Below are 13,400 nucleotides of genomic sequence, written 5' to 3'. Positions count from 1 at the left end.
TCCTCTCAAACTGTCAAAAAAGCTTCATGCCTTGGCACATGTGATAGCTGGCACTTAGGGGCCTGTATGGCAGTACTGATTTCACAGCTATGCTGCCAGGACTTTTCCCATTTATTCCATTATCTTCGCCTGGTTATAAGATAATATTGTGAACTATGGCAGGGGGGGATACCAACTCTCATGTTGCTTTTGATTTTTTGAGTGTTAGGGGTAGATTCTCCTGAATTAACAGCATGAGATTTCATAGCAGGGGTTGGTCATCTTCAGAGACTTTCTATCATATCTAGTTTCTGTTTCAAAATTACCAAATTTGGGAACCACAACTGAAGAATCATTTGAATGACACTGTTACACAGCATTTAAAAAAAAAAATGTTTAATTTTATCTAGAGCAAATGTTAAGACAGCAGCAGAACCATCACCAAAACAAGAACCAAAGAGCTGATGCAGAGCCATATGATACTGAAAAAGGGTGATGGGAAGTGGTTTTCCTGCTACAGTGACACTGACACAAGGCAACAATGACATAGTTTATAATCCCTTCAGACTGACAGATCGGAAATTACACACTTCTTGAAAAATCCAGTTCCAGGAAGTTTCATTATATTCAAATTTGGGACATCAAGTGACAGTTCAAATATTCTTCCACTTCACAGTATTTTAAGCTTCATATAATTCATAGTTTGATACATAATTGTATCAAACAAACTACATTAATTTTCAAAAGACTTTCCAGTCTAAAATACTTAAATGTGATAACAGAATTAGCAGAGTTATTAACAAAATGATAGAACACAAATATAAAATAAATCAGGTATGAATGCTATACCTAAAGTAAAAATAAACCCACATGGCAACATCAGAAAAAACATTAACAAAAAAACTTACATCTTCTATGGCCTTTGCTGCCTCTTTAGTAGCTGCATCTGTTAGGAATGAAAACATACACCATGACCCCCAGAATACACAGACATGAACATCGAAACCAAGGCGCTGCCTTCCTCTCAGCAAGGTGGGCTACAGACGAGGCCAGAATTTCTCAAACAACAGTCCAAGGAAACTCCCCCATCGACACCACCTGGGGTGCAGCTCACAGGCCCCAACCCCATCCTACTTGATTGGAATCTCTGGTGGTAAAAGAAGCAGGGCCATTACAACCAGGTGGGTTCTTCACAAAGTAAACTACACGCACACTTCCTTTCCCACCACCCTCCCTTGCTTGCTACCCACATGCCTCAGAGACAAGAGAGGCATGCTTCTCCATCCAATGCAATGCTAGCTGCTGCCAAGAACAGCTCAGCTGGCAACGCTCACCCTATATCGAGCCAAACGCCCCTATATCAAGTCATACCTTGTAAAACTTTGCTCGTGTCCACGGCAGGCTGGGCAGGTATTTTTGCCAATGACACTACTTTGGTTATAACTGGGGTTGTGGTAGTCCTTGCAGGAGGGAGCTCCATCAAAGCAGTTTGTGCCTTAGAAACATTTACTGGTTAAAAGAAATAAGAAGGTAAGACCCGGGATAACGAAAGGGTCACACAGAAAAATCCCTGTCCAACACTAGGTTTTCTAGGAACAACGAAAATATTGGTCGGACTCTGTACTAACGCTGAACTGGGAAGTCTGATCGGATTAGCATTCATTAGGGCTTAACAGGAACTACAAACCTCAAATGATATTTAACAGGTAAAAATGCAGGTACTAACCTCAGAATTAACTGGGTTGCTGTATGCTATATACATGAACAGGTTCCTGCACCTAAGCTTGCTTTAAATAAAAAATTTAACGTAACAATGATAAAAGTAAGTTGACAAGGAAGCTGCCTACCTGCACAACACTAGTTTTCTTAACCCATATTAAATCTTTTTTTTTTTTTTTTTTTTGACAGTCAGAGTTAGACAGTGAGAGAGAGAGACAGAGAGAAAAGTCTTCCTTTTTCCATTGGTTCACTCCCCCAAATGGCCGCCACGGCTGGCGTGCTGTGCTGATCCGAAGCCAGGAGCCAGGTGCTTCCTCCTGATCTCCCATGTGGGTGCAGGGCCCAAGCACTTGGGCCATCCTCCACTGCCTTCCCAGGCCACATCAGAGAGCTGGACTGGAGGAGAAGCAACAGGACTAGAACCTGGGGTGCCGGCGCCAGAGGCAGAGGATCAGCCTAGTGAGCTGCGGCGCCGGCCATATTAAATATTCTACCACCAACCAGACTGGACCTACAGAACAGATGGCTAACACAACATATAAGCACAAGGCATATGTGACTGAGGTGACGATTAACAAGCTAGGAAAGGTAGGCAAGGAGCAGAACGCATGAAGCCAAAGAACATGAATCCTGCCAGTGCAGCGTGGCTGTAATCTAACGCTCAAAAGGTGCTACTTAGGGGAGCTACTTTAAGACCATGCCACATACCTATCTCTTTGGCGATTCTGACCACGACAGATGTCCTACTTGCAAGACTGTTTTATTCTTAGTAAGGAGAAACTTTTGCTACCCATGAAGAACTGGTCTATTTTTTCTGAGATAATTAATGCTTTGCTCTTTTTTCCCCTGAGTACAGGCAAACTCTGGATCAAATCTGACACCAGTCACAACAATGGCATTAACACACTTTATGTCTTCCTCCTTTGTTTGCCCCGATTTTCTGTTTTTATTTCGTTTACTAAGTGAACAACACATACAGACATAGACAGATAGATATACATTAGGGTTATTTATGAACAGAGACTTCAACGAAAAGAAATCAAATCTAATTTTTCTATCAAAATTCATTCTCAAACATTCACTGATTTCTTGGTGTATCTCAACAGGGGGGCAAAAAAGCATCAGAATAAGTTTCTCCTCAAGGGCAACCTTTAAAGATTCTTAAAGGAAAAGCTAAGGAAATTCAGGCTCCTTGAACCCAGGGAAGACTTGTTTTTATAATACTGCTTATAGCATTGCGTGCTCATGGTATATTCAAGCACTGACACAAAGATCTCATCAGCCAAGGTTATTCTCACCTTTATTTTGTGAGAGGGGGTCACTTGTAATTTGCTGATGACAAAATTTCAAGACACAAAAGAGGTTGCAGAAATGTTTGACATTGCCACGCCACTTTATGGACTCACTTAGCTTGCCCTGCCGCTTGCAGCCGTCACATTTGGCCATCTGGGAAAGAAACATAAGACAGGACTGGCTTAAGGCCATAAAATAATAATAATAAAAAGAATCATAAAACCAAAGGCACTTTGAGAACAGGATATATGAGTCAGCTGAGACTATACAATGTAAGGTTCCCATCTTAAAATATTGTAGTTAAGTATATGTATATATTTATTTGTTTCATATAGATGCCCTAAATTGAGAGAGTATAAAATTTGCTCTATGTTTTCAAAATTACCAAAGAAGAAATCTAAACATTAATTCTACTTTTGAAATATTAAGAAGCAGAGGAGATAATTGATCCTAGTAGTTAAGTGGCTGGTTAAGGGGCCGGTGTTGTGGTGCAGCCTTAAGCCACTGCCTGTAATGCTGGCATCCCATATCACAGTGTAGATTCCAGTCCTGGCTACTCCACTTCTGATCCAGCTCCCTAATACACCCGGTAGAAAGCAGAAGATGGCCCAGCTGCTTGGCCCATGTTGGAAACTCAGATGGAGTTCCAGGCTACTGGCTTCAGCCTGGGCCAACTCCAGCTGTTGCAGCCTTTTGGGGAGTGAACCAGTGGATAGAAGATCTGTCTCTCCCTGTCACTCTGCCTTTCAAATAAATAAATCAATCTTAAAAAACTAAAAAAGACCCCAGTTAAGACACCTGTGTCCCCTATCAGAGTAACTGGGTTCCACAGTGGGCTTCTATTCCTGAGTCCAGCTCCCTGCAAATGCACACTGTGGGAGGCAGCAGTGGTGGCGCAAGTGACTGAATTCCTGCCAGCCACGTGGGAGACCTGGACTGACGTCCTGGCTCCTGGCTCCTGCCCAGTTCAGCCCAGCTGTTACAAGCATTTGTGGACTAAGCCAGGAACTCTTTTTTTTTTTTTTTTTTTCTTTTTTTGACAGGCAGAGTGGACAGTGAGAGAGAGAGAGAGAGAGAAAGGTCTTCCTTTGCCGTTGGTTCACCCTCCAATGGCCGCCGCTGCAGCCGGCGCACCGCGCTGATCCGATGGCAGGAGCCAGGATCCAGGTGCTTTTCCTGGTCTCCCATGGGGTGCAGGGCCCAAGCACCTGGGCCGTCCTCCACTGCACTCCCTGGCCATAGCAGAGAGCTGGCCTGGAAGAGGGGCAACCGGGACAGAATCCGGCGCCCCAACCGGGACTAGAACCCGGTGTGCCGATGCCGCAAGGTGGAGGATTAGCCTATTGAGCCACGGCGCCGTAAGCCAGGAACTCTTACTCTTTCTCTCTCTCCCTCTCTCTCTCTCTCTCTCTCTCTGTTACAAGCATTTGTGGACTAAGCCAGGAACTCTTTCTCTCTTTCTCTCTCTCTCTCTCTCTCTCTCTCTCGTCTCTCAAAAAAATAAATAAATACTTAATTAGAAAGATTAAGCAGCAGCATATTGCAGTAAAAAGAACATGCACTTTGGAGTCAGTTAATGAGTTTGACTCATTCAACAAGCACCTAATTAGACATTCTTTGTCTTGAGCACAGTTAACACAATGAGGAAAAGATACTACCCTGCCCCTCCCCCTGGGGAAATCCTGTCTGGAAGGTGAGGCAGACAAGTACACAGCGACCTCACTACAGCACTCCAGATGCTCTCTACCTGTCACTTACCAGCTTCCTCAAGGGCCCTTTAGTCAACCCCCTGGGACCTCCTCCGTTTCCCTAATTATTAACTGATGATAACCACCTACCTCTGGGGACTGCCGTGAGGATTAAATGAAATAACACTTAAGGAGGACCAGATATACATTAGTGGTTCACTTAATTATACCTGTCTTTTTAGCCTTTCAAAAAGTTAACCTTTTTTAAACAAATGTTTATTTTATTTGAAAGACACAGAGAGAGATCTTCCAACTGCTCATTCACTCGCCAAATATCAGTAACAGCCAGGGCTGGGCCAGGCCAAATCCAGGTCTCCCACAGGATGGCAGGGACTCAGCGACCTGAGCCATCACCTGCTCCCTCCCAAGGTACGCATTAGCAGGAAGCTGAATTAGAAGCAGAGCCATAACGAACCCAGGCAACTCCAACATGGGATGTGGCACCCCAAGTGGAGCCTGCACCACCACACCAAACAGCCACCCCTCAAAAACGTAATGTTTTTAAAAGGAGATAGGTAAGTTTGTCAGTATTTGTCATGTGACCCATGAGTTGAGAATAAGGTCTGACTTCAAATTCTTCAGAATAACCTGAATAACAGCCATGCAAGGCAACAGTCTATAAACGTGTAACCTGAAAGAGCTAGAAGTTACAAATAAGGTCAATGTCCTTATATGTAAGAAAGCAAAAATAAAAGGAACATATCCCCAAAATGAGACACAGAAAAATCTTCCATCTGTTGGTTCACTCCCCAAATGCTCCCACCAGTCAGGGCTGCCTGGAAGTCAACCTGGGTCTCCCACATGGGTGACAGGGACCCAAGTATTCAAGCTGTCATCTGTTGACTCTAGAGTACCACCGCAGGAGGCAGAGCCGGTACTCCAACCCAGGTACTCTGATGCGGGCATCGAAGGTGACATAATAACTGCCACACCAAATGCCCACCCTGCCCACAATTTACTTTACCCAACTTAACTGAAATTTTTCTTCACACAATTCAAACATGTTCTTAGTAGAAAATAATATACTCATACTAACTTCAGAAAGCCAAAAAACACGTATCACACTTACCTGATAAAACAGAACTGTGAATTTGGACATGCAATCTTCACAACAAAACTCCTCTAACTTGCCCTCCAATCGATTTTCTACCAAATTCGGGGATGTCTGCGAACAGTAACTGCACATCTTACAGTAGTTTCCCCATCGTTCTCCAAAATCACGTGCGGAGAGGAACTTGCAAACTGAGAACCAGAAGAGATGAAAGGAAGAAACATCAAATATACATTAACTTCAGTGAGGGAAAGTGAGTGTCTACGGTCTTGGACAAAACTGGAAGTTAACTTCTAAACACCTAATTATTCTAAACATAATTATTTGCCTCTAAAGAATAGTCTCCATAGTCACAAAACCCGTTTTCATCCCTTTTTAAATATAAACGGTAGATGACCTGGGGGCTGGTACTGAGGCACAGCAGGTTAAGCTGTCGCCTGTGATACCAGCATCGTTAGCCACTCCACATTCACATCCTGGCTACTCTGCTTCCAATCCAGCTTCCTGCTACTCAGCAGAAGGCAGCAGAAGATGGCCCAAGAGTACTGTGGGAGACCAGGATGGAGTTTCTGGCTCCTGGCTTTTACCTGGCCCAGACTTGGCTCCTATAGCCAGTTGAAGAGTGAATCAGTAGATGGAAAAAATATCATTCTCTCTATTTATTCCTCTCTCTAAGTCACTCTTCCAAATACATAAATACATTAAAAAAATTAGATCATCTAGATTCAGAAACATCAGAGGTGTAACAGGTTCTTAAAGCCAAAAAGGAGCAGTTGCTTCAGTTCCCTCTTTACGAATGGCTGCAAGAACAAGACAACCTCTTGATGATCTAGCTAAACTTTTGAAGAGATTCTCTATATTAACATATTAATCAATTATAATTTCATAGTTTTCTTTGTTACAATGTTAAACAGTAAACTTTAAAATGAATTAAGTATAATCTCAATAAAAAATGCTCAAACCATACCTCTTAAGACAAAAGTTACTTGAAAATCACAGATTCATCACCCAACTAACTTATCACGAATTATTTCCTAACCTCCAGCAGCTGCGTGGAAAAAGCTGAACTTTTGTCTTTACCTTCACTACAGAATGGCTTATCAACCCCTGAGAATCGCACGGTCTCCTTTATAATTTTCTGCAGTTTGCAGTAGTCACACATAGCCATAACTTTATTTTTCTTTTTGTATTCATCAGAGCAAGTCTTGCCACAGAACAGGAACATTTTACCCTGCAGAGAAACAACAGTCGTTAAGATCTAATTAATTAGTTGCTTAAGAAATCCTCTTCCTTCTCATTGCAACGTAAACCAAGTGACTGTCAAAGACTAAAGACAAAAATGCTTCTACTGGATAAGCGTACATTCAATCCTTCCATGATCTCTCTTTACCTTGTAGAAAAGAAGTTCTGGTTTTGTGGCAAACAGGTGGTTACAGTGCTGACACTTGAGTTTAACAACTGTATGGGACAAAGCAACTTGCTGGGACTGTTTAGCAAGAGGCTGGAGATTGGCAGCAGCCGAGCCACTGACGGAGCTGGGGGAAACTGCAGAGCTGTTACCTCCTCCTGCTGACGCTGCTGACCCGGAGGGTGGGCTTACAACCACTTGGCCCTGAGACAGGGGCACCGCTGTAGATGAGTTTGTTCCTTTGGGCTTGTTAAAGACATTCTGAACGGATACAAAACAAGGCAGAGCTGTTACCAACTGAGAAACAACAGAGCTTAGGCATCTTCGATCCCTCATGTTAAGAAAGTAATCCCCCCACAAGCACTTTTGAAATCTTCTATCTCACAGAAAGACTTTAAATAAAGGGCATCCGTCCAGAACAGAAAGCCCGAGAAACTCCACCAGCAGGTTGAGCCTGGCATGCAGGCTTTCTGGACAAAGACCCCTGCAATTGCTTCTAGTAAACCAGAGCAGCCTCCCTCACCCCAAGACAACCCTGCACTTGACTCCCATCAACACCCAGCTCCTGATATATATTAAGACACGTTGAGCCGCGGCACCTAATCCTCCGCCTGTGGCACCGGCACACACCGGGTTCTAGTCCTGGTCCAGGCGCCAGATTCTGTCCTGGTTGCCCCTCTTCCAGGCCAGCTCTCTGCTGTGGCCTGGGAGTGCAGTGGAGGATGGCCCAAGTGCTTGGGCCCTGCACCCGCATGGGAGACCAGGAGAAGCACCTGGCTCCTGGCTTCGGATCAGCGCGATGCGCCGGCCATTGGAGGGTGAACCAACGGCAAAGGAAGACCTTTCTCTCTGTCTCTCTCTCTCACTGTCCACTCTGCCTATCAAAAAAAAAAAAAAAAAAAAAAAAAAGACACGTGGCTGGGGTCCGCCTTGTGGCACAGCAGGTCAGGTCATCACCTGTGATGCTGGCATCCCACATGAGTGCCAGTTCCTAGCTGCTCCATTTCCAACCCAGCTCTCTGCTGACGTGCCTGGGAAAGCAGCAGAAGATGGCCCAAGCGCTTGTCCCCTGCCACCCAAGTAGGAGAGTTGGATGGAGTTTCAGGCTCCTGGCTTCTGCATGGCCCACCCATTGCAGCCAACTGGGGAGTGAAACAGCAGATGGAAGATCTGTGTGTGTGTGTGTGTGTGTGTGTGTGTCTGTAACTCCATCTTTCAAATAAATCAATCTTAAAAAAACAAACACACAGAGTAGCCACCAGCAGCCTTTCTCCCTGGTTGCCAGAGACACTGCACTAGGCATGTTCCCACCCAGCAGGACCACTAAGCTCTGCTCTTTCTGAGTGTTCTGCCAAGAGTGAGAAGAGGGGGCAGTGGCTGTTTACAGTTGCATGCCAGGCATCATTAGGCATCTGGCCCGGGATGAGAGGGGGACACATAAGTCACCCTTCACTTCTTCACCACACCACCTACCCAAACCAAGCCCAGCTGCCATCCATTTGAAAGGAAGAGAAGGGGAGTGGAGGTAAGGACCTTGCATATGAAAGAAAACACGGAGGCCCAACATCTGGGCTCAGACACTCTGTAGAAATAACTTCTGTTACCAGAGGTGAACAGGATCCTTCTTCTTTTTAATTTAAATTTGAACTTTTGTAAGACAGACCTTCGGCAGTCAACGCTTTGCCACCAGTCAATGCCTGAGAGAAGAGCAGGGATAAAACACTGTCTTGGGTCATACCTGGAAAGCCACCACACAGCTGGAGCTGCAGAAGCTGTATATAGTTCCATTTGACATGGCCAAGTGATACTGAGGGATTGCTGAGGTTTTACAACTATGACACGACACCTGAACACCTTGATGACAAAAAATTTAAAAAGTCAGTCACACAACTGAAAAATGATCCAAAAGCATATTAGGAGAATGCAAACATCAAATAGTACACTCATCCCTTGGCATCTATGGTGGTCTAGGTACCAAAATCTGTGGAAGCCCAAGTCCCTTAGGTAAAATGGTATAGCAGTGGCCAGTGTTCAGCACAGCGAGTTAAGATGCCCACATCCCATGTCAGAGGGCCTGAGTTCAAGTCCCTGTTCCACTGCCAATCCAGCTTCTAGCGGTGCACACCCTGAGAAGCTGCAGGTGATGGCCCAGGTACTTGAGTCCCTGCCAGCCACATGGGAGACCCAGCTGGACTTCTAGGCGCCTGGCTTCCATCTGGCCCAGGCACTGCTGACGCAGGCATTTGGGAGAGTAAACCAGCAGATGAAAGAATTCTGTCACAGTCTCTCTCTCCTGCTGTGCCTTTCAAATAACTAAAAATAAACAAACAAAACTTCAAATACACAAAGTAGTATAGTATTTGCATATAACCTACACACATTCTCCTGTATACCTTAAATCATTTCTAAGAGTACTTATAATACCTATCACAATATAGATGCTAGATAAACAGCTGTTATACTGTACTGTTTAGGGAATAATGACAAGAAAATGAAAGTCTGTACATGTTCACTACACAATTTTTTTTGCATATTTTCCATCCATGGATGGGGAATGCATGGACATGGGGAGCCAACTGTGAGACATGAAAAAAAAAAAAGGAATTTCACAAAATCTATAAATATAACTACAACTCGAAGTCCGCTTATATAAAAACCAGCTTGGAACTTGTGTTTTAATTACTTCTCCCATACAGACTATAAAGCATACATCAAACCAAGAAAATCTGTGAAAAACTATTTTCACTTAAAAATAAGTTATTTAAAAGTAACTTAACCAGGGACTGGCACTATGGCATAGTAGCACCATCTTCCTTTATGAGCACCACTTCAATCCAGCTCCCTTCCAATGCACCCAGGAAAGCAGCTGAATATGGCCCAAGTGCTGTGTCCTTGTATCCACGCTGGAGACCTAGATGGAGCTCCTGGCTTGGGGCTTCAGTCTGGCCCAGCCCTGGCCACTGTGGCCATTTTGGGAGAGAAGCAGTGGGTGGAAGACTTCTTTCTCTACCCCTGCCTTTCCCTCTCTATAACTCCACCTTTCAAATAAATAAACAAATCTTTTTTTTTTTTTTTAAAGAAAGTAAATCAATCTTAGGTCTTTATTGAACTACACAAACTTCATTTGTAACAAATTGAAAGAAAAGCAGGTACATTCTTCAACAGTTGCAAAACTTACAGATTTATCAAATTTAAACATCACCTGAAGAAGTAACAGTCTTAACTCTGTAAGCAGATAAACAATTAACAGAGCAGAAAAGCTCTGTTTTTCCTGAGTCATTTGTAGTCTCAATCATTTCAGCTGAGGGCCTCAATGATTTCCCCAGGGCATATGGAGGCTTCTGGGCAGAATTCTATTAAGAAAATAAAATAATACTTAGGTACCTAAGACATACACACACTATTACATATTGCTTATAAGAAGAAAAAACAAAACTACCTACAACCACTGCCTTTGGCTGAAATGTCTGAGCATGACAATAAGGCACACCAAGTCTTAGACTCTTCTGAAAGGTGGACAGGGGCAGCACCAGTTCAAGTTCTGACTGCTCCACATCCAATCTTGCTCCCAGCTAATGTGTCTGGGAAAGCAGACAGAATGACCCAAGTGCTTGGGTCCCTGGTACACACATGGAAGACCTAGATGGAGTCCCATATCCCGCCTTTGGCCTAGCCCAGTCCATTGTAGCCATTTAGGAAGTAAACCATCAGATGGAAGATCTCTTTCTCTGTCTCAACCTCTCTCTTTGTAACTCTGCCTTTCAAGTATATAATAAATCTTTTAAAAAAAGAAAAAGAAAGCTGGGATGTCGATAAAGATCTGTCACACAACAAAATAAAGGAAACTGAAAAATGAGTAACCACTCAGATACCTTAGCAACCATAAAACACATTACAACTATTGAGACAGGTGGTTCTAACATATTTTTCTCATCACAAATAAGCAGAGAAGACCAGGGAACCCCTGAACCAGAGGGCCATGCTCAGTATAGACTTGGACAGGAGCGTAAACCACCTGCAACAGTTGTGAGACTCCAGCAAGAGACAGAAATAATGTTTAACGATACAGTAGAAGATCCTACAGAACTACCTGCTTTCAAGCAGAGTTTCACAATAAAACTTGTTATAAGTGTATTCGTGTTTTAAGAAATAGTAAGAGTAGCTGGCACCGCGGCTCACTAGGCTAATCCTCCACCTTGCGGTGCCGGCACACCAGGTTCTAGTCCCAGTCGGGGCACCGGATTCTGTCCCGGTTGCCCCTCTTCCAGGCCAGCTCTCTGCTGTGGCCAGGGAGTGCAGTGGAGGATGGCCCAAGTACTTGGGCCCTGCACCCCATGGGAGACCAGGATAAGTACCTGGCTCCTGCCATCAGATCAGCGCGGTGCGCCAGCCGCAGCGGCCATTGGAGGGTGAACCAACGGCAAAAGGAAGACCTTTCTCTCTGTCTCTCTCTCTCTCACTGTCCACTCTGAAGAAAGAAAGAAAGAAAGAAAGAAAGAAAGAAAGAAAGAAAGAAAGAAAGAAAGAAAGAAAGAAAGAAAAAGAAAGAAAGAAAGAAAGAAAGAAAGAAAGAAAGAAAGAAAGAAAGAAAGAAAAGAAAAGAAAGAAAGAAAAGAAAGGAAAGAAAGAAAAGAAAAGAAAGAAAGAAAAGAAAAGAAAGAAAGAAAAGAAAAGAAAGAAAAGAAAAGAAAAGAAAAGAAAGAAAGGAAAGAAAGAAAGAAAGGAAAGAAAGAAAGGAAAGAAAGAAAGGAAAGAAAGAAAGGAAAGAAAGAAAGGAAAGAAAGAAAGGAAAGAAAGAAAGGAAAGAAAGGAAAGAAAGAAAAGAAAGAAAGGAAAGAAAGAAAGGAAAGAAAGGAAGAAAGAAAGAAAGAAAGAAAGGAAGAAAGAAAGAAAGAAAGAAAGGAAAGAAAGAAAGAAAGAAAGAGAGAGAGAGAGAGAAAGAAAGAAAGAAAGGAAAGAAAGAAAGGAAAGAAAGAAAGGAAAGAAAGAAAGGAAAGAAAGAAAGGAAAGAAAGAAAGGAAAGAAAGGAAAGAAAGAAAAGAAAGAAAGGAAAGAAAGAAAGGAAAGAAAGGAAGAAAGAAAGAAAGAAAGAAAGAAAGAAAGAAAGAAAGAAAGAAAGAAAGAAAGGAAAGAAAGAAAGAAAGAAAGAGAGAGAGAGAGAGAGAGAAAGAGAGAGAGAGAGAAAGAGTAATGGCTCTCAATCAACATTGTCCAACATATTATCCCTTAGTGCATGCTCAGCATAAGTCACCCCATGCTGAATAATCTGAATGTGCACTTTATCATCCAACAGCATGGCAAGGTGCCGGTGCTGTGCATAGTGAGCTAAGCCTCTGCCTGCAGCACCAGCATCCCATAAGGGCACCAGTTCACATCCCAGCTGTTCCTTTTCCGATCCAGCTCTCTGCTTGTAGCCTGGGAAAGCAGTGGTAGATGGCCCAAGTGCTTGGGCCCCTGCACCCAAACTGAAGACCTAGAAGAAGCTCCTGGCTTCAGATCAGCTCAGCTCCAGTTATTGAGGCCACATGGGGAGTGAACCAACAGATAGAAGACCAATCTCTCTCTCTCTCTCTCTCCCCCTATAACTCTACCTCTCAAGTAAATAAATAAAATCTTATTAAAAGATTACATTAGGGGCCAGCGCTGTGGCATAGCGGGTAAGGCCGCCACCTGCAGTGCTAGCATCCTGTATGGGCGCCAGTTTGAGACCCGGCTGCTCCACTTCCTATCCAGCTCTCTGCTATGGCCTGGGACAGCAGCAGAAGGTGGCCCGAGTCCTTGGGCCCCTGCACTCACGTGGGAGACCTGAAAGAAGCTCCTGGCTCCTGGCTTCGGATCGGCACAGCTACGGCCGTTGCGGCCAACTGGGGAGTGAACCAGCGGATGGAAGACCTCTCTCTTTCTCCTCTCCTTTCTCTGTGTAACTCTCAAATAAATAAATGAATCATTAAAAAAAAAAAAAAATGAGAGAGGGATCTTCCATTTCCTGGTTCACTCTCCAAGTGCCCACACATCTGGGCCTAGGCCAGGCTAAAGCCAGGACTTCCACTCAGGTCCCCCAAGTGGCTGGAAAGGACCCAGGAATTTAAGCTACCTCCTGCTGTTTCCCAGCGTGTCCATTATCAGGAAGCTAGCATCAGAGGCAGAGTCAGGACACAAACTCAAGCATTCTGATATAGGATATAGGTATCCCAAATGGTAT

At 43.9% G+C, this 13,400-nt stretch overlaps 1 protein-coding gene across 6 annotated transcripts in view; it reads right to left on the bottom strand.

Annotated features, from left to right (window-relative positions):
• The window catches only part of ZMYM6 (zinc finger MYM-type containing 6), a 46,616-nt gene that overhangs the window by 15,384 nt on the left and 17,832 nt on the right, over nt 1-13,400 (bottom strand). For all 6 annotated transcript variants that reach the window (XM_008273706.4, XM_051832156.2, XM_070078778.1 and 3 more), the window contains 8 exons: nt 10,401-10,551; nt 8,937-9,052; nt 7,181-7,459; nt 6,871-7,021; nt 5,809-5,981; nt 2,997-3,144; nt 1,351-1,488; nt 888-925 (listed from right to left, as the gene is read on the bottom strand). In XM_008273706.4, the coding sequence (XP_008271928.1) occupies nt 888-925; nt 1,351-1,488; nt 2,997-3,144; nt 5,809-5,981; nt 6,871-7,021; nt 7,181-7,459; nt 8,937-9,052; nt 10,401-10,551 (1,194 nt within the window). The remainder of the gene's footprint in view (nt 1-887; nt 926-1,350; nt 1,489-2,996; nt 3,145-5,808; nt 5,982-6,870; nt 7,022-7,180; nt 7,460-8,936; nt 9,053-10,400; nt 10,552-13,400) is intronic.

The sequence above is a fragment of the Oryctolagus cuniculus genome, chromosome 7 (assembly GCF_964237555.1).
Source record: "Oryctolagus cuniculus chromosome 7, mOryCun1.1, whole genome shotgun sequence".
Taxonomy (NCBI): domain Eukaryota; kingdom Metazoa; phylum Chordata; class Mammalia; order Lagomorpha; family Leporidae; genus Oryctolagus; species Oryctolagus cuniculus.
Note: the sequence above shows the minus strand (reverse complement) of the source record. Positions and strands in the feature narration are given on the sequence as shown.